This window comes from Trichechus manatus, unplaced genomic scaffold, assembly GCF_000243295.1.
Source record: "Trichechus manatus latirostris isolate Lorelei unplaced genomic scaffold, TriManLat1.0 scaffold00002, whole genome shotgun sequence".
NCBI lineage: Eukaryota > Metazoa > Chordata > Mammalia > Sirenia > Trichechidae > Trichechus > Trichechus manatus.
Window position 1 is genome coordinate 41,656,590 of NW_004443938.1, and position 21,165 is coordinate 41,677,754.

The window sequence follows — 21,165 nt, forward strand, 5'->3', positions numbered from 1 at the left end:
CAGCCGGTGCTTCCCAGACATGAGACTGTGGCCGTGGGAAGCAGAGGAGGCTGTGTGGGGGTGAAGAAGAGTGGGGGGTGGGAAAGCGTATATTGCAAATTACCAGTTGTTCTGTCTCCCGCTGGAAGCTCCGTGAAGCTGCTTTCTCATACCCCCTATTTGCTGATCTCTGATAGGAGTCCAAGATGGCAGATCCGTGCTACATTAGCTGATAGGGCACCTCTGCATGAATCTCTCCTTGCTCTCTGTTCTCTGTCAGTTTTCTCACTCCACTGGTACTTGTCTGAGTTCTTCATCTCTTCATTTGTTGGTTTAGGGTTTCAGGATTGCTGTTTTCTGTTTGGCTTAGTTTTTTGGATCTTTGCTATGGAGGGACGGCATGGTGCTTCTGCCTAGAGCGCCATTTTGCCAGAAGTCCTAGAAAAGTTCTTTTCAGTAAGCATTTTTTATTTATTTAGTAAACTATTACTTTGTTTCACTAGATGATAGATTAGCAGTCCAAACGTCTAATGCAATGAACGAACCTAACTACAAGAAAACCCAACTGGAATTCTTCCTTACTTTTTCGCTATCTGCTATAAGAAGGAGGTAGGTTAAAAATACAGAAAAGACAAAATAAAATTGTCTAAGATATGTCCAAAGAATATTCTAGAGTCGTGATAGACAATCCCCATTGTAATGTACATTTGTATGTGCACTGGTAATAATAGAAGAATTTATTTTCATGATTTATTTATTTAATAAAAGGTTGAGTCCCTATATATGTCTGACCACCAGACACTAGAGATACAAAGATGAAAAAATGCACTCTTTAGTCTCAAGGAGCTTATGGACCAGCTGCCATTTATTGAGTACTTAATTTGTGCCAAACACTGTTCTAAGCACTTTGCGTTTAAGCCTCATGTGAGATTTATGAGGTAGTACTACTGCTTTTAAGGCTATTTTACAGATTGGGAAACTGAAGCACAGAAAGATTAGGTAACTTTCCCAAGGGTCGCTATGAGTCAGAATTGACTCGATGGTGACAGGTTTGGTTTGGTTTTTACACCTAGTAAGCAGCAGAGCTAGGATTTAAAGCCGGGGAAGTCAGCTCCAGAGCCAGTGTTTTTAATCATTACAGTGCTTCCTCATGGTTATCCTAGAGATCTGAACAAACCCAAGTCAACAACAAATAATTAATGTATGTTCATAATAACAAACCACTAAGCAGGGGAAGCTTGCACTTTTTCAAAGCTGTTAAAGAGGTTGAGAGATACAGATTTCCTAGGATAATTATTGGGATAGTTAATTATAAGAATTCATGATGCCCTAAAGCATTCAAAGTAATGGATATTTTCTAAATATGTGTGTGTGGGTGTAAGTTTGTGGGATGTATAATATTAAATGAGAAATAGTATAAAGACTTGGTATTTAACAAAGAGGGATTAGTGATCAGTAGATGAAGCTGATCAATTTAAAGAAGATGAAAAAGCAGAATGAAGGGAAAGGGTCAGTTTGGTAGTCATAGATAGGTAAATCACTGCAGAAGGAAGTCAGTTAATTTCATAGTTAGTACAATAGATTAATGAAGTGTCTGGGACTCAGTTTCCTCCTTATGATAGCTTATGTGATAGCAATAAGTATGTCTTACTTATTTCTTACCTCCACAGAACCTAATATAGTGCTGCACACATAATAGATTCTTAATAACTATTTATTGAATGACTGTTTTTTTGGATGACTAAAAGAATAGTGATAAAGTATAAAAAGAGAAAGTTAATCTTTAGTACTTTTCTCCATCAACAGATAGCTTCTGGACCAAAGGACTTTCACCTCTAAGTAAATATCATTGAACTTCGCCTCAGAACAATATAAGATACAACTTTTGCTGAGTTATTCTATATCCTAATAAATGATTTTAGAATTTTAATTTTGCCATGTGAGAGACTTGTGGAGTGTATCAGCTGGATAACAAACATTTCTCCCATGCTGTGTGAGTCCAAAGTGGTTGCAGACAATATGTCTGTGACACTGAATGTTGTCTCCTGTCAATCTCTGATTTTATTCCTTTCCATTGTGAGATTTTTTTTTTAATTTTTTTGATTGTACTTTAGGTGAAGATTTACAGAACAAATAGTTTCTCAGTAAACAGTCAGTACCAGTGTTGTTTTATAACATCGGTTAACAACCCTATGACATGTCAACACTCTCCCTTCTTGACCTTGGAGAACTTTTTTTTTTGGTGAAAATATGCATAGCCAAAGATACACCATTATTTCAAAAATTTCTACATGTACAATTCAGTGACATCGATTACGTTCTTCCAGTTGTGCTGCTGTTCTCAATATTCTTTTCCAAATTATTCCATCACCATTGTCTTCAACTCCCATTGTGAGATTTTAAGGAAAATTAATGAGCCCATTTCAACTGAATATGGAGAACTTTTTTAAGCACTCAAACTCAGTTTTACTTTCGTGCTCTTGTTCCAGGATTAATAGATAATTCGGGACTGAGGTTATTTCATACAACTGATATAAGGAAATACGATGCCGGGGTGATTGAGGCTGGCCTCTGGGTAAGCCTCTTCCATACCATACCTCCAGGGATGCCTGAGTTCCAGTCTGAGGGTCACTGCACTCTGGAATGCCTAGAAGAGGTAGGCAGCTTCTGAGTCTATGAGTTGCTATTTACAGATACATTGATGTTCTTAGAAAACTATGTTGTAAAAACTCTATGCTTGTTAATTATTCATCCCTTTCTAGTCAGCACATTGTGAATCCGTTAAAATTTTAGCAGGACCTTTGATTGCCTTTTTCAATATTGAAGGCTGTAGTTGTCGTTGTGCGCTGTCAAGTCAGGTAAGACCCTATAGGACACAGTAGAATTGCCCCATAGGGTTTCCTAGGCTGTAATCTTTACGGGGGAGTCCTGGTGGCGCAGTGGTTAAGAGCTCAGCTGCTAACCAAAAGGTTGGCAGTTCGAATCCACCAGCCGCTCCTTGGAAACCCTATAGGGCAGTTCTTCTCTGTCCTATAGAGCCTCTATGAATTGGAATTGACTCTGTGGCAATGAGTTTGCTTTTTGGTTTTGAAATCTTTACGCGAGCAGATTGCCAGGTCTTTTCTCCCAGAAGGTAGCTCATAGGTGCGAACCTCCAACATTTTGCTTAGCATCCCAGTGTTTAACCATTGTGCCATCAGGGAGTGGAATTCTGAGGAGAAGAATAACTTCCAGGGTGTTTTTCTTCCTATTCCTTCCTCCTTGGTTTATTTCATATTGGGCACTTTATTTTATCTTTTACAATTTCCACCTTTGTGTTGTCTCTTTTTCTTTTTTATTTTACCTTTTATTCATATTCATTTTTTCCTTCATTCATTTTAATATATTTTTCCTTTTTTTGCTCTGCTTTACAGTTTCCTTCCCTTCTTTAACCAAAGAGGAAGAATAGCTAATAATAAAATATAAATTGGATAAGAGAAAACCATATATATATTTAATAATAATTGCTTCTGTTTATACTTTTCTTCCAGAATATATTTCAGTATGGCTCATATTCTTTATGGGTCACATTATCCTTGGCAGTGGACAGTATGGCAGGCTGGTGAATTAGAAAGATAATGTTCTCCTGAGATACTTAGACCATGATTCAAATTGCCATGACATTATTTACTAGCTGTAGGACCATGGACAATTCTCTTATTTCCACTGACCCTCTGTTGTTTTCTCATTTGGAAAAGTGAGAATAGTTTGTCCCCTTAAGAACTGGGATTTGCAGGTTAGTAACATACTGAAATCCTTTTGCTAGAGTTTTGACTACCCCTTTACCTTCTAAAAGAAGGAAAAGAAAGATAATATTTAGGAAACGGACCTCAGGAAGCGTTAGTTCCCTTTCTTTTCTCCTGCCAAATATTGTATCACAAAGACCATGTTGTTAGTCATAAGTCATGAAAAATCCAAATTAAAATGTTGCACATTTACTCAAATTTCTTTAGCTATTCTTCTCAGTTGTCCCTCCAACTACCTTCAAACACAAACTGTCTGAACATGCACATGTTTGGACTAATCAGGTCTTCCTCTGTGTCCCCCGCAGGCTCTGGAAGCTGAAAAGCCAAGTGGAGTCCATGTGTTTGCTGTTCTGCTCCACGCTCACCTGGCTGGCAGAGGAATCAGGTTGCGTCATTTTCGAAAAGGGGAGGAGATGAAATTACTCGCTTATGATGATGATTTTGACTTCAATTTCCAGGAGTTTCAGTATCTAAAGGAAGAGCAAACAATCTTACCAGTATGAATGTTTTTGTTCTTTTTCACTGAATGTTATAAAAATTCATGAGACTTTTATTTGCTGAGATTTAGTAAGGTTTCTACTAGTGAAATTAGTGGCTCATCATATCCATATTTTTAAAGCCACCCACCACGGGTGTTGCACAACCCAGATGGAATGTGTTTGTTCTGTTTTCCAAAATTGAAACTCATTTATCTTAATGTTCCCAGGGGCAGTTCGGTTTGTTGATTTTAAAAATGGACTTAGATTGTGAGCACAAAATGTTATTGTTTTCTGATTCGACTTTAGGAATCCTTTGGGTTGCAATTGTGGTAATAGTAGAATCAGATGTTTTCTTATGCCATCTTGAATAGATAGAATAATTTTTAGAAGTTTAATTTCAGTAAAAATGAATATAATGATAATTCTTTCATTTGACAAAGGTATTCGGACTTAGCTAATTACACTATGCTGTGTAATCCAACTTGCAACAGTACTTAGGGTTATGGTGCAAGGATGGAAAAGACTCTTATGACTTATGAGAATGAAAGTTTTTTTTTTTTTTTACTTTTGTGATTCTTTATCTTGTTAATTTTTTTATTGCATAATAATACAGGCTTAATCATCGTATAATTTTCTACCTTTATTCCACTCCTAAATGTACCAAATTCTTACACTATGAAACAAGAGTAATATCAATATCTTTTCTACATGATGCTGAGGATGGGATTTGTAAATGGGATGAGCTATCAGGAAGAAGGCATAACACAATATGGTATTAGATGAGAAGGTGAGAAAGCAGAAGGAGGTTAGGAAGAGGAGAGAGTCCCTCTTTTTTTCTAATGATTATCCCTTAAATCCAGCTCTGGGTCTATATTCCTTTGAGAAATTCTTTGTCATACCCTAGGAGTGGAAAGATGATCCTTCAAGATTCGTAATGGCTATACTGTCTTGTATTGTGTTGTCTTGGGGCTTCTCAACCAGCTTTATTGTGTTATCTTGGAGTTTCCTAACTGGTATACCACAAGTAGGGTATATGTGCATTGAGGTACTGATCTTGGGGTCCTCTGAGAGTCAGGTGGGGAGCATGTGTACTAGGGAAGCTAGTGCCCAAGGCTGGCTGCGTCTGGCCCGTGAGCAGCCTCCTCTGTTTACCTGAGTGGTGAACCATAAACATAGTCTTTTCTGTTTATACTGTAATGTTTAAAAGGTTGGAAGGCACTAGAACAACAAATTACTATTAATTTGCCTCACAATTATGTGGTAAGGAAATAAAGACATAGCTAAAAACCTTCAAAGGAAATAATGCAAATGAAGAAGTAAACACAATAGTATCTATCGCTAACATTTGTTAAGTGCTTAATCTGTGCTAAACATGCATTATATCATTTAATCTCCTCATAATAGTGGTGAAAAGTAAGTGCTATTTTCATCATTATTTAGATGAACAAATTGTGCTCGTGTGGTTCAGGTCCTTACCTAAGGTCATGCAGTTCATAAGTGACAGTGTCTGGCCTGAACGCAGAGAACCTTATTTGTTTGTTAGCTAGGTTGCTTTAACGGTCCTAGAATTAAATAGATCAAAGACCTTCTCCTGAATCAAATTACTTGATGCATCCATTCATACAGCAAATATTACCTGTTGACCTACATATGTATTGGATAAATAAAACAGCATAAAGCTTCAATCTGAAAGCTTTTACTTTTATGTTTTAGGGAGATAACCTAATTACGGAGTGTCGCTACAACACACAAGATAGAGCACGAATGACTTGGGTAAGAAACTTTTTAAAAATTATTATTAAAATTCATTTCTGAAGATGGAGGAATAAACTTTAATTTTAGAAGAATTAAAAAAAAAGTAAAACAGTATTCCCATTTGGAAACAAAATTCATAAAAAGTCTTGAGCATGCAATATTGTAAAAGTGAAATCAGAGCTATTTTAGCTTTTTATCAGACTTGATATTAACTAATGATACTCTGGTAATATGTGCAATATAATTTATTGATTCTTTTACGAAAAGTTACCCTTCGTCTTCTAGTCTTCGCCTCACCAAATATTATTAAGAAGAGACTTATGGTCATTTAATGAGTGTCTGCTTGAGTCTGGACTTAATCAGACAAATCAAGACTTCAAAAGAAAGAATTTCTGTTTCCCTGACCTTGGGGCATGTGACTCAAAGAGAAATCTTGTGCCAACAGATTTAATGGGGAGTTCTACCAAATATTTATAATTCATGCCTCATCCAATCTCTTCCAGGGAACCCAAAAAGAGGGAGCACCTTCCACCAACTCTATTTTATGCAGCTGACATAATCTTAATACAAAAACTTGATAAGGACAGTATGAGAGAAGCCAATAACATGCACTAGATGGAAATATCTTTCGAATAAAAAAGATTATATATAAAAAATGTAATGTTAGGAACAATTTTGGTTTAGCTAAGGAATGGAAAATTGGCTTAAATTAGAAAATATATGAACGTCATTCTACGTTAAGAGATTAAAGGAAAAAGACATATGATCATTTCACTAGTGGTAGAAAAGGCATTCATAAAATTTATGTCATTCATGAAAAAAAGATGTTTAACAAACCAAGAATAGAAAGGAATTGCCTTAATCAGATAAAACCTAGCTATAAAAAAATCTATAGAAAATATCAAACTTAATGAAATACTAGAAGCATTTCTTTAAAATCTGAAAGAAGATAAGAATATTGATTAATACTGCTTCCATTCAACATTTTGCTGGAAAAGAAAAAAATGAGGTATAGGACCGTAAATGAAGACTCAAACACATTATTCACAGATACAGTGATTTTCTTCTTCAAACCTCTTGCCAAAATTGGTAAAATATAAAATGAATTGCATTTTAGTGCTCAAGCAACTGTCTGCAAGAAAATGGAACTTAAAATGGTAAATTATATAGAAATAAAATCTAACATAAGATGCATTTGATCTCTGTGGAAGTAAATTATAAATTTCTATTGAGAGATTTTAATGTACACCTAAAGAAATTAAGAGATGCCATGTTCATGGATCAGAAAGCTCAGTAAAATAAAGACATCCTTTCTATTCAAATTGATTTATAAATTTGATGTAATTCCGTTTCAAAAAAGTCCAAGAGATTTATGATTTGGACTTTTGGTATCCTATCTAAGAAATCTTCACCTGCACAAGGTTGCAAAGATTTTCTCCTATCTTTTATTTTCTAAAAATTCTACAGTTTTTGCTTTCACATGGAGCAAGTTGATTCTAAAATCTACATGAAAGAGCAAAGGTATAAGAATAGGCAATAACCCAAACCTGTTGCTGTCAAGTCGATTCTGACTCATAGTGACCTTATAGGCAGAGTAGAACTGCCCCGTTGGGTTTCCAAGGCAGCAAACTTTATGGAAGCAGACTGCCACATCGTTCTTCTACAGAGTGACTGGTGGGTTCAAACTGTTGACCATACAGTTAGCAGCCAAAAATGTGAAAACCATACCACCAGGGCTCCTTAAGAATAAGAAATACATTATACAAAAGAAAAACAAGATGGGAAATGAGCTACTGCATATTCAGGCTTATTAAAGCTATGGTAATTAATTTTAGTAGATAATTCATTTACTTATATTCAAAATGTGAAATCTGTGTCCCCTACAGTATGTAGTACTGATGTTTATACACATGAGGACAAGTTTATAGAACACTCAGTGAAAATCAAGCAAAAATTCTATCAAACCGATTGGTATAATGTTAAGCAAACCATCCCCATGAACCTCTGAAATGTTCACTATGCTGAGAATTTTACATCATATAAATAGAACCTTAAGGAGGTTATTAGGTTAGTTAAAAAGCAACTTTTTAGAGATGGAAATAATTCTATTAATTTTTAAATGTGTCACTACCTTCTTAAAAGCCAAATTGTCATTTAGATTATTACTCTTAGCTTTAAGATATATTATGTTACATACAGTGTTGGAAGGAACAGTGTGACATTAGTGGCTTGAGTGTTATAAGTGTCACAGCTGGTGGAGCATTTACTTTTCTACATAAAATATCTCCAATTTCAGGGAGGACTAAGCACCAGGAATGAAATGTGTCTCTCCTACCTTCTTTATTACCCAAGAATTAATCTTACTCGATGTGCAAGTATTCCAGACATTATGGAACAACTTCAGTTCATTGGTGTTAAGGAGATCTACAGGCCAGTCACGTAAGTAGTAAATGGATTTCCTGGTATGGGTAATATACTTTAGAGAAAGACGGGTTTTATTTTTTTTATTGGATTCATTACCTTGCTATGGGATTCTTTTATGTGCTGTTACATTCAATTATTTTGAACTTAGGGGAACGAGGTAAGCTTCTTAGTTGCTGTGTCATGGGTCCACAAGACCACCCCAGGTTTCGTGACTTGCTAGGAGGATCTACAGGACTCAGCACTTAGTTATACTCATGGCTAACATTTATTAAGGTGAAAGAATACAAAGCAAAATCAACTAAAGAAATCGGCACACAGGGCAAAGCCCAGAGGAAAGTAGGTGCAAGCTTCCAATAGTCTTCTAGTGGGATCACACAGGATATGCTTAATTCCACCAGCACCTAATTGTGACAGTATGTACGCAGTTTATCTAATGGGGACACTCATTAGAGACTCAGTGTCCTGAGAGGTTGTTGGAGGCTGGTCACGTAGGCATCCTCTGTACGTACCAAAATTCTAGACTTCCAGAAGGAAAACAGGTATTCAGCATAAACCACATTGTTTATACAAATAGCCTAGGCACAGTGAGCCACTCTAATCATTTAGGTGAAGTTTTATGTCAGTGTAGGGAACTGTTTACTATTCAAGTTCCCAGATGCCAGCTGTCTTAGTTACCTAGAAAGCGAAACCAAACTCACTGCCGTCAAGTCAATTCTGACTCGTAGCGACCCTATAGGACAGAGTAGAACTGCCTCATAGGATTTCCAAGGCTGTAAATCTTTATGGAAGCAGACTGCCACATCTTTCTCCTATGAAGTGACTGGTAGGTTCCAGCAGCCAACATTTCGGTTAGCAGGCGAGTGCTTAACCACTGCGCCACCAGGGCTCCTAGTGTGGCTATAACAGAAATATAAGTGAGTAGCTTTAACAAACAGAAATTTACTTTCTCACAGTTTAGGAGGCTAGAAGTCTTTCAGGCCGTGGACTCTAGGGGAAGGTTTTCTCTCTCTGTCTACTATGGGGGAAGGTCCTTGTCTTTTGACCTTCTGTTCCTCAGCTCCTTGGTGATCTTCATGTGGCCTGCCTCTATCTTCCCCCATCTCTGCTCTTATATCTTGAAAGAGATTGACTTAAAACACACCCTGCACTAATACTGCCTGATTAACATAAAAAGGAAACCCATTACCACAAGGGATTACAGCCACAGGTATAGCAGTTAGGATTTACAACACAAAACACAATCCCTAACACCAGCCAAGGCTCAGCCTTGCAAGGAGAACATTTCTAAGGGTAGCAGTTTCAGGCCTACTATGCTGACCCTTTTCAACACAAATGCATATCATAGAAACCACTAAAGCTAAAATAATAAACAAGATAAATATTATTCCTGCCCCCTTGAGATTACATTCTAGAGGGAGGAGAGGTAATAAACAAACAACTATAAATAAAAACAAGTTAGTGGTAGATGTTATGGAGACAGTTGAGACAGTGAAGGAAGTGTGGCCATTCCCAACAGAGTGGTGAAGGTCTTCTGCGGAGGTGATGTTTGAGCAGAGACCTAAATGATGAGGAGCCATCTTTAGAAAGATACACGAGTATATTCTACAACAGAGAGAAAAACCAGTGTGATGGCATTCAGGTGGGTGTGAACTTAGCGTGTTCAAGAAACAACAAGAAGGTGAGTTTGGCTGGAGTAGTGAAGTAAGGCAGAAATAAATGAGGAGATATGAGAGCAAATGGAACCAGATCATGTAGGACTTTGTAGGCAGCATAAGGACTTCGGGTTTTAAGTGCAAAGAGAAGCCGTTTATGGTATAAACAAAGTCGATTTGATTGCTGTTTTTATAGGGACACTAGGAAGGCAAGATTGGAAAGAATATAGATCTGGAGACTCTTTTCATTGTCCTGTTGAGAGGTGCTGGTACCTTGGACCAAGGTGGTGGCACTAGAGTTGATGAGAAGTGGTTATGTTCATGTTATCTTTTGAAGGAAACACCTACAGGACTTTTTGACAGATTGCATCTCAAGGAGGTGATAAGGGAAAGAGAAAAATAAAGGCCCAATGGTGATGTGTGAATAGTGTTAGGTGAACACGTTTGAAGCAGAAACTGAGAATTCTGTTGTGCATGTATTAAGGCTAATGTAAAAAAAAAAAAAAAAAAAAAAGATTTTGTCTATTTTTAGTAATACTGGAGAGAAGAATTAGGATGATTAGAAATTTAGGGATGGTAGATTTTGTTTTAATATAAGGAAGAATTTTCTAATGATTATAACTTTTCAAAATGAAGGAGACTGATGTAATTAGCCAAGGCTACACATAAATTTTTGAGGGAGTATATTTAAGGGGAGACTAAAAAGCCACTTAATGAGGATGTGAAGATGAGATGCTGAAGAAGAACATAAATATTGTCTACTTTTTTCACATAAATAGATTATAAATTATGAATATAAGAACACTCTGCTTTCTTAGTTAAACTTACCATTAAGAGATATGTTCTACTGAGTTCCTAGCCAAACAACCAATGACTACCAAATAAAATAACAAAGTAATAAATACAAATAGCAAAAGGCGTATATAAATTGATCTGTAGTTTACCAAGTATTTCATGTGGGTGATTTCATTTTGATTTATACAATTATGACAGATAGAGCAAGACATGCTATCCCAGTTTTACAGAGGATGAAACAGAGTAAGAGATGAAAAAATTTTTCACCATCATAGAGTGTATAATGAATGAGGAAGCTAGGGTTTGTATTCTGATCTCCTGACTTACACATATATGCTGCTGGCTTTATGTACAGAATAAATAATTATATATGCAAGTAAATAAATAAAATATTAATAAAAATAAAATCTCAGCGGATACAATGTCATCCTATGGAAAATAAGATATAGTCTTGTTCTGAATATTGGTATTAAATCATTCCTTACTGAGACTTAGTCATTTTTCCTTTTGAAGTAATTTTTATATATTGAAGTGAAAAAGAAACTTTTCGCATTCAAGAGTAATTTTTGAAAATGTGAAAGGTGGACATTCAAAGCTGGATGTTTACAAAAATGAATGAAATGCATTCTGTGGCCCAGTTATTAGCTTTTGTGTTCTAACCTGTATGAAGCCTCCCAAAACGCTCAGCTCCCATTTCCCAACAAGCCCTGTCAGTGTCCCGACTTTTGATCTGCCCCAGGAAATATGGAAGTTGAGTTTTTCATCATTTGGAAAGAGGGTGAATTGCTTCACAGAACAAGGCCAGTTTTCAGATGCCATTGCCCACATAAACCGATTTAACTTCATGGTTAAATTTATTTATTCTTCAAAAATACAAGTAAAAAAAGAGCCTCTATTTTAAAATACATGTTTTAATTCTAAATCAGAGTTCTAAGTCTAGTTCATCATCACAGTGACATAAATGATGTTGAAGGCCAAACCAACAAGGTGCTGGCTAAAACATCAGACGGAGAGAAAATGGTTTGGATACTTTTTTCTGTCTTGCTCAAAGGGATATTGCTAATTTGGTTTCAGGGTGCAATACTAAAAAGGAATATCATATAGTCTGGTACCCAAAATCTTTTATCTTGTGTTTTTAATATAATGATTAATTAGGTGCTGTGTTTTATTGTAAACATTCTGTAGCAATCCTAGGGTTAGAGGACAAGTTGGTAGGAAAATAAAAACAACCATATTTTGTCTCAATTTCATTGTCTGTTCTGGGGGATGCAATTTTTCTCTGCCCCCTACAGATTTGGCAAGGCTTAAAGAAAGACAGAAAAACTCACAAAGATCACATAACAGAATACATAATGAATTTAGATAAATTGTGGATTCTCTATTGTACCACACATCAACACTGTCTGTCTACGAACTCCTACTGAGGTTTGTGTGATGGAAAGTTCCTGGGTTATTTATTCTATTTCTGAAGAAGAATCAAGGGAGTTGCTTCTCTTTTGCTTTGCAGGAAAAATCACTTTATTTTTATATTGTGTAAAAATCACATGTGCTTATTATAAAGCATTTAGGTAATGCAGAAAAAGTTTTTTAAAGAAGGCAAAAGCAAACACCTCAAATTACATTACTTTGAAATAAACTTGGCTAATGTTATTGTTAGCTGCCATCAAGTTGACTGACTCATGGCGACCCCATGTACAGCAGAACGAAATGTTGCCCAGTCCTGCACCATCTTCCTGATGGTTGGTATGCAGGAGTCCATTGTTGTGGCCATTGTGTATTTTGAGTGCCTTCCAACTGAGGGGGCTCATCTTCCAGCACTATATCAGACAATACTCTGTGGTGATCGGTAGGGTTCTCATTGGTTAATTTGCGGACATAGATAACCAGGCCTTTCTTCACTAGTTTGTCTTAGTGTAGAAGCTCTGCTAAAACTTGTCTACCATGGGTGACTCTACTGGTATTTGAAATACTGGTGGCATAGTTTCCAGCATAACAGCAATGTGCAAGCCACCACAGTACAACGAACTGACAGATGGGTGGTGGTGTTTTTAGGTGCCGTCAAGTCAGTTCCGACTCATAGTGACCCTATGAACAACAAAATGAAACACTGCCCGGTCCTGCGCCATCCTCACAGACATTTTGCTTGAGCCCATTATTGCAACCACTGTGTCAATCCATCTCGTTGAGAGTCGTCCTCTTTTTCACTGACAGATGGGTAGTGGTTGCTAATATTAGTTGAATGCTATTACAGACATCTTTGTATGTATATAGTTAGAGATATAAAGATCAATAGATTAAATATTGTTATGAAGATTACAATAGCCCTGGTGTCGAAGTTGTTGAAGCGCTCAGCTACTAACTGAAAAGTCTGTGGTTCAAATCCACCATCTACTCCATGGGAGAAAGATGTGGTAGTTGGCTTCCATAAGAATTTACAGCCTTAGAAACCCTATGAGGCAGTTCTACTCTGTTCTATAGTCGATTCCGACTCACAGCAGTGGGTTTTTTTGGTTTATACTATTTTAAACAAAACATAGACTTTTAATTTTGTTCTAATTTCTCAGAGGACAGAAAACTACAGTAAAACTGAAGCAGTTGTTGAACTTCAAATTAATGTTGTTATTGGTGTTTTTAAACCCGACAGAATATTTTGTAAAGCATAAAGGGGCTCTCATGTGTTGAGAAAAGAGATCATAAAACACATTAAAATGCTGGACTCATTTTTTTTTAAGCTATATGTTTCAATTTTAGACCATGAAACATGAGAGCATTAATACTTTCACATTTTCTCCCACCTTCAAATATTTATTATTTTTATTTGTTTATAATTTCCAGCTTGTTAATATTTACATTATTTCTGAAACCATAATTCTCACAATTATTTAATGTAACTTTTATATTTAATTAGATTTAATGATGGCCCTTAATTTTCATATGATTTTTACATGTTTGAATTGCTTAATTTGATTCATCAGGATTTTATCCACAAACTTATTTTCTTAAGAAGGGCTTCTGGGTGCTTTATGCCCTGAGTTCTTTCAAGTTTGAGAATTTCTGCAGTTATACTTGGACAGCATTTTGGCCGGATATAATATTTTGGGGTTATACTGTCTTTCCTGTGGGATATCTCCCTGTGTGAATGGAATGATTCTTTGTTTGCCTTTAAATTTCATAAGTAAAATTGAACATATTTCATTGTTGAGCACTGTGAACCAAATTTTCTTAAAATACAAAGTGTTCTTTCAAACATACATTCACATCTTTATTTTAGGGAAATCTTCTTGTATCATATCTATGAAAAAATTTTCTAATCTACTTGCAATATTTCTCAAGCATTTTCTTTTGTAACTCAGTGTTTCACTGTTCTGCTTCTAATTTATTTGGTGCTGAATTTATTTTGTCTTAAATTTATTTCCTTAGGTCTGCAATCTCCCTGTTGAGCCAATCTCGTTTTACCATCTTATTTCGGCGCTCTTGTTTAATTGAATTCATATTCTTATTAGTCTTGCAGCACAAAATACTTGTGGAAGTTCTCTCCTGTATAGTTGGTTTGTATTTTCTTCTAGATAGCTTTTTCTGTCTCTTTACATGCAATGTGATTCAGTTTCCTTTTTGCCCCTATGTTTTCAGGATTGTTATGTCATTTCTTCCATATGTTGAGGGATTTCTATCCAAAAATTCTTTCCGTTTTGATACAATGTAGGTGCATTCTTGACTTCCTTACAAACATATTTGAGATCAGTTTTCTTTCTCTCTACTCCAAGGTTTAAGGTTTGGGTGATTTGTTTTGTGTACACACTTTTATATATTTGGAAGGTAAAGGGTTGTTGGGGGTAGGGATGAGACTTTCTATTCTATATTAGAATGCATGGATTGTTTCTGAGATTTTATTAAATATCTGTTTGAGGAAGTTTTCTAACTAATTCAGGCTGAATCCCTTTGCATGGGGGAATTTCCAGGCCTTATATCATGCTGTTAAATCTGGTGCAGCCCTGGAACCTTCTGTTCTACCAGGGAGATTCACCTTTACCGGATACAACCGACATTTATTCCCTCAGTCAGGGAATGTGAAGAAGATAAGGAGTTGTGCTATGTTGGGTCAGATTTCCTAATTTCTTTCCTTAGTGATTAGATTGTAAAGTTGATGGCATTATGTTGTGTTCTTTGTCTGCTTGTTGATGATACATTTTTATTTCTGTTTTTTTTTTTTTTAGGTCAAATTGAGGTATATATTACATAGAATAAAATGCACTTATTTGAAGTATACTGCTACAAGAGTTTTATCAGATGTGTATAGAAGTTAAACCCCATGACAAACAAGACAGAGAACTTTTCTGTCACCCTACAAAGTTCTCTTAAGCCTCTTTACAGACAGTCTCGCTTTCCACACACAGTCCCAAGAAACTGCAAATCTGCTTTCTGTCATTATATATGAGTTTGATCTTTTCTAGAATTTTACGTAAATGGGATTATAGCATATGTAATCTTTTGTGTCTGGATTCTTTTACTAAGAATAATGTTTCTAAGATTCATCTATGTATGTGATCAGCAATCCATTCCTTTTTTTAATTGCTGAGTAGTATTCCCTTGTATGGACACACCATACTTTATCGATTTATCAATTGAAGGACATTTGGGTTGTTTGCAGTTCCTGGCTACTATGAAGAAAGCTGCTATGAACATTCATGTATTAGTCTTTGTATGAACATATGTTTTAATTTCTTTGGGTTAATACCTAGTGGTGGAATCGGTGGATTGTATACTAAGTTTATATTTACTTTTTAAGACTACCAAAATATTTTCCAAAATGGTTGTACCATTTTATATTCTCATCAGTAATGTATAACAGTTCCTTTTGCTCCACATTCTTGCCAATGTATTGTATTTTCAATCTTTTAAATTTTATCTATTCTTCCATTCTAATGGCTATGTGGTGGTATCTCATTGTAGGTTTAATTTCCATTTCCCTATGACTAACTCTTTTTATATGGGTACTAATTGTTTATATATGTTCCCTTTGCAGTTGTCTGTTCATCTGTTCAAATTTTTGTCCATTGTTTGAGTTATTTGTTTCCTTATTACTGAGTTGTTAGCATGGTTTTTTTTGTTTTTTGTTTGTAAGAGTTCTTTAAATTTTAAATAGAAGTCCTCTGTCAGATATATATTTACAAATAATTTCTCCCAGTCTGTGTCTTGATTTTTATCTTCTTAACTGGGTTTTTTGAAGTTACTTTTATCATTGTGTTTATTTGTTTCATGCTTTTGGTATCTGGTCTAAGAAAATTTTCCTATCCAAGGTTGTAAACATTTTCTCCTATTTTTTCCCTAAAATTTTTGTTTTAGCTTTCACAGTTAGGTTGATGATCCATTTTGAATTAATTTGTGTTTGTGGTGTGAGGTAAATATAAAGGTTCATTGTATTTTTATATGGTTATCAAGTTGTTCAAGAACCATTTGATGAAAGAAGTCTATCCTTTTCCTATTGAATTACATTAGTATCTTTGTTGAAAATCAGTTGACTATTTATTGACTATTTCTGAACCTGCTTTTCTATTCCATTGTTCTACATGTTTAGCTTTACTGTAATGCACACTTTATTACTATAGTTTTATAGTAGTAAACTTGAAATAAGAGAGTGTGCTGTTAAGTCCCCAAACTTTGTCATTGTTTTCTTTTTCTAAAAATGTTTTAGCTATGCAAGGTTCAGTCCTTTTCCGTACATATTTTAAAATCAGCTTGACAATTTCTTTTTAAAAAAGCCTGCTGAGATTTCGGTGGAATTGTTGTGAATCTCTAGATCAATTTGGGAGAACTGACATCTAAACAATATTGAGTATTCTTATCCATAAACATGGTATATCTCCTTATTTTGGTGTTCTTTAATTTCTCTCAACATTGTTTTGTAGTTTTTTGTATAGAGGTTTTGTGTATGTTTTCTTAATAATATTTCTTGTTTCTGTTTTAATATCCTATTGTGCTAATTCTTTAATTTCTGTCATTTTTATGTCTGAGTATTGATTAATTTTTCTCCTGGTTAAGGGTCACACATGTTTATTTGCATGTCTAATAAATTTTTTACTAGATATGGATACTGGACATTGGGAGTTTGATGTTGATGAGTACTAGATTGTTTTTCTTTAAAAAGCCTTGTTAGTGGGTATCTAGAATGGTCTTTTAGCTGATTTAGCTCTATTACTAAGGCCTGACCCATTCTCAGGTTTCTGCTAAATGACTGGGTGTTCAACAAAAGCACTGCATTATGGCTGATTGGAGTTTGAATATCTGCCAGCACTGTATGAATTCTGGGAATTGTTTGGCTTACAATTTTCCAGTTGTTTTTTGCCCAACCTTGTCAAATTTTACCCTATGTATAGTCAATTTGGAGGTCCCAAGGTGGTGCAAATGGATTGCATTCAACTACTAAAGATTGATGATTCGAACCTACCCAGTGATGCCATGAAAGAAAAGCCTGGCGATCTGCTTCCATAAAGATTTCCAACCAAGAAAACCATAAGGAGCAGTTCTTCTCTGTAACATGTGGGGTTACCACGAGTCAGAATCAGCTTGACAGCAATGGGTTTGTTTTTTTTTTTAATTTAATTACTTGATCACAGATTCAGGGGATCCGTATACAGATTTCTAAAGTGCTTTCTCCGTGTAGTTTTATCCTTTCTAGTACTCTGTCTCGGGCTCCCTTAATTCTGATCTTTGTCTCCTTAACTCAGCGAGATTGCAGTTCTCTGCTTGGGAATCTCCCTTTCTGCATCTCGGTCTAGAATGCCTCCAGGCAGAAAGCCAGGATGAACATAGAGTTCATTACATAGAAGTGTATGTGGGGGTCGTGGATCTGTGCTGCAGGTTTTTCAGTGTCCAAAAACAGCTCTTTCATATAGTTTGTTCAGTTTTTGAGTTGTTTACAGTATGAGAGTAAATCTGGTGTCATTCACTCCAACATGGCCAGCAGTGGAAGTCTGGTAATGAATTTTTGTTTGTTTTACTAGTTTTTGATTGCATATTTATTTATTTGCTTGGTAGAGGGAGAGTCTGTGATGTAGCTTCATTTAGGATACTGTTTCTTTGCTTAGATTTTCCATCTCTTTTCTTTTCCACTTCCCTTTACTGCCAAATAAGAGACTAGCAATAAGCCTTTTAAAACAGGAGTGGAGCTTCCGGGGAGTCTCAGAAAACAAATGTAACCACAGATTACCTTCCTCCATCTGCTTTTCAATTTATATAAAGCAGAGGGATCCGTTTAACTTATAAAATTTCCATTGGTTGGTCTGAACTTGCAAATATAAAATGTTGTATTTTTGCTGGAAAATCAAAACTTACTCGACCCTTGTGTATTGTAGTAACCTTTGTTATCTTCTTAGAAAAACACAACCTAGAGTTTATGTTGGACTTACAAAGGAAAATTACCCATCAATGTTAAATCATAATATTAACGTATTTGTTTTCATCAAGTACCAAAAACAAATCTGTTGTCATTAAGTCAATTCCAACTCATAGTGACCCTATAGGACAGAGTAGAACTTCCCTATACAGTTTCTGAGGTTGGTGGATTCAATCTGCTGACTTTTTGGTTAGCAGCTGAATGCTCAACCACTGTGCCACCAGGGCCCCTTATCAACTACAGAGATAAATAAAACCTTTTATTTATGTTTATCTGTGGCTCAGGTGTGCAAAAATGTAACTGTTTTTAAGTTGTATAACTTTGCTAGTATTCCTAACTAACCCCCCCCCCCCAGTGAAGACAGCAGAAGAACTTAAACTTGCTACTTTAAGGTCAGCTGTTTCTGGTTGAAAGCTAAGACTCTGTAAGAAAAATACTCAGGAAAAATACTCAGTTTTTAGGATTTATCCTTTTTCTTTTTTTGTTGTGCTTTAGATGAAGGTTTACAGAGCAAATTAGTTTCTCATTGAACAATTAATACAATATTGTTTTGTAACATTGGTTGCCTACCCCATAACATGTCAACACTCTCCCTTTCTTGTCCTTGGGTTCCCCGTTACCAGTTTTCCTGTCCCCTCCTGCCTTCTCATCCTTGCCTCTGGGCTGGTATGCCCATTTAGTCTTGTTTTGTTTTATGGGCCTGTCTAATCTTTGGCTGAAGGGTGAACCTCAGGAGTAACTTCAGTACCGAGTTAAAAGGATGTCCGGGGGCCAGACTCTGGGGGTTTCTCCAGCTTCTGTCAGACCAGTAAGTCTGGTCTATTTTTGTAAGTTAGTATTTTGTTCTGCATTCTTCTCTAACTGTGTCCAGGATCCTCTATTGTGATCCCTATCAGAGCAGTCAGTGGTGGTAGCCGGGCAACGTCTAGTTGTACTGGACCCGGTCTGGTGGAGGCTATGGTAGTTGTGGTCCGTTAGTCCTTTGGACTAATCTTTCCATATGTCTTTGGTTTTCTTCATTCTTCCTTGCTCCAGACAGGGTGGGACCAGAGGAGTATCTTAGGTGGCCGCTCACAAGCTTTGAAGACCCCAGACGCTACTCACCAAAGTAGGATGTTGAACATTTTCTTTATAAACTGTGTTATGCCAGTTGAGCTAGATGTCCCCCAAGACCTGGTCCCCAGCCCTCAACCCAGTAATTTGGTCCCTCAGGGAGGATTTGTCCTTCTTCTGTCTTCCCTTTTCTCCCGGGGGAATCTGGAAATGAGGAGTTCCTGGGTAGTGCAAACAGTTAACGTGCGTAGCTGCTAACCTAAAGGTTGGAGGTTTGAGTCCACCCAGAGGTGCCTCAGAAGAAATTCAATAGCCCCAGGCATTCACAAGTAGTGATCTACTTCTGAAAAATTAGCCATTGAAAATCTCATGTAACACAGTACTATTCTGACACACGTGGGGTCGCCATGAGTCAGAGCTGACTAGACGGCAACTGATCATCTGGAAGTAGAGTCCCTGGGTGGTAAAAACAGTTAACACATGGGGTCGCCATGAGTCAGAATCCTCTGGATGGCAACTGTAAAAATAAATAAATAAATAAAATCTGGAACTATGGTCTTGGGTAGATTGGAAGGAGTTGAGATAAGAAGTAAGAAGTTTGTTAGTGTAATATTATTATAGGGTAGGGGCCTGAACACAGTTAGTAGGAATAGAAGGGAGAAGGTAAATTTGAGACACATTAACGATACCATCTCAGAGAAATTGGTGACCACATCCCCCAGGTCACCCAGTCTCATTATTGTCTCCAATATAGGAATCCTTGGGTTTGATCTCTTCTACATTCCATCTATAATAAGTTATTAACAAATGTGGTTTTACTTCTGTCATTGTATGCTGTACAATCTCAATAAATACTAATTTACCTATTATAGCAGCAAAGCTTCTTAATATTTCATCTATGTATAATGATTACACTGTTCACTATTACCAGAAACACTGCAGAAAATTCAGACGTTTTATTCCACCCGCAGTGCTTAAGCGTTTGGCTGCTGACCAAAAGGTCAGCACTGTGAATCCGCCAGCCGCTCCTTGGAAACCCTATGGGGCAGTTCTACCCTGTCCTATAAGGTCACTGTGAGTCAGAATCTACTCGAGGGCAATAGATTTGTTTTTGTTTTTTTGAATGCCTAGGGCTACTGAGTTTCCTTTTTGGCCTTTGTTGAATTTTCTGCAAATCAATATTTTCTTTTCTCTGTCTTTAGCTTTGATCTAGATAAACTTTTTATTATGGATTGTTTTGATTTTTTTTTTTTTTTGAATGTGGGTTTCTGCTGAATTGACATGGAAAAAATTGAAAGTATAAATGAAAAGTTTTTTTAGTTGCATATGAGTTTGATATATCCATAGGATGTATAATGATTGGAATCATTAAGCTCAATATCTGTCAAGTTTTTCACCAGACAGAAGTAATTTATTCTTTTAATTAAAAATAAAACTTTTGCCTATGAATTGAGAGATAGAATACTGTTTAAAACTTTGATAATGCAGTTAAACATTCCTGGGTTCAAATTTTTGGTTTGCCGCTTATTAACTGTGACCTTGAGCAAGGTACCTCCCTAAATCTGTTTCCACATTTCATATAAATAAGGAAATAATGATACGATCCTTCCTCACAGAGTTTTGGTGAGGATTGAATGAGGTAGTTTGTACAGTGGGCCAGGTACATGGTAAATGCTCAATTGAAATGAACTGTTACTATTATCATTTGTACTATGTGGTACGTGGGCATCAAATATTTTCTTCTATAAGTACAGTGTGTACATTAGATTATGAAAAGGTTCTAGTAAAAGAAAATCAACTTGGGGGGTTCTGAATTATCAAGTGGTTTATACTCTGTGAAGACCAAGTAT

The 21,165-nt window shown here is 36.1% G+C and overlaps 1 protein-coding gene across 1 annotated transcript in view; it reads left to right on the forward strand.

The window, feature by feature from the left end:
- Window positions 1-21,165, forward strand: part of MOXD1 (monooxygenase DBH like 1) — a 106,461-nt gene that overhangs the window by 79,899 nt on the left and 5,397 nt on the right. The window contains exons 7-10 of the mRNA XM_004368978.1: window positions 2,469-2,635; window positions 4,070-4,261; window positions 5,957-6,016; window positions 8,295-8,437. Coding sequence (XP_004369035.1) covers window positions 2,469-2,635; window positions 4,070-4,261; window positions 5,957-6,016; window positions 8,295-8,437 — 562 coding nt within the window. The remainder of the gene's footprint in view (window positions 1-2,468; window positions 2,636-4,069; window positions 4,262-5,956; window positions 6,017-8,294; window positions 8,438-21,165) is intronic.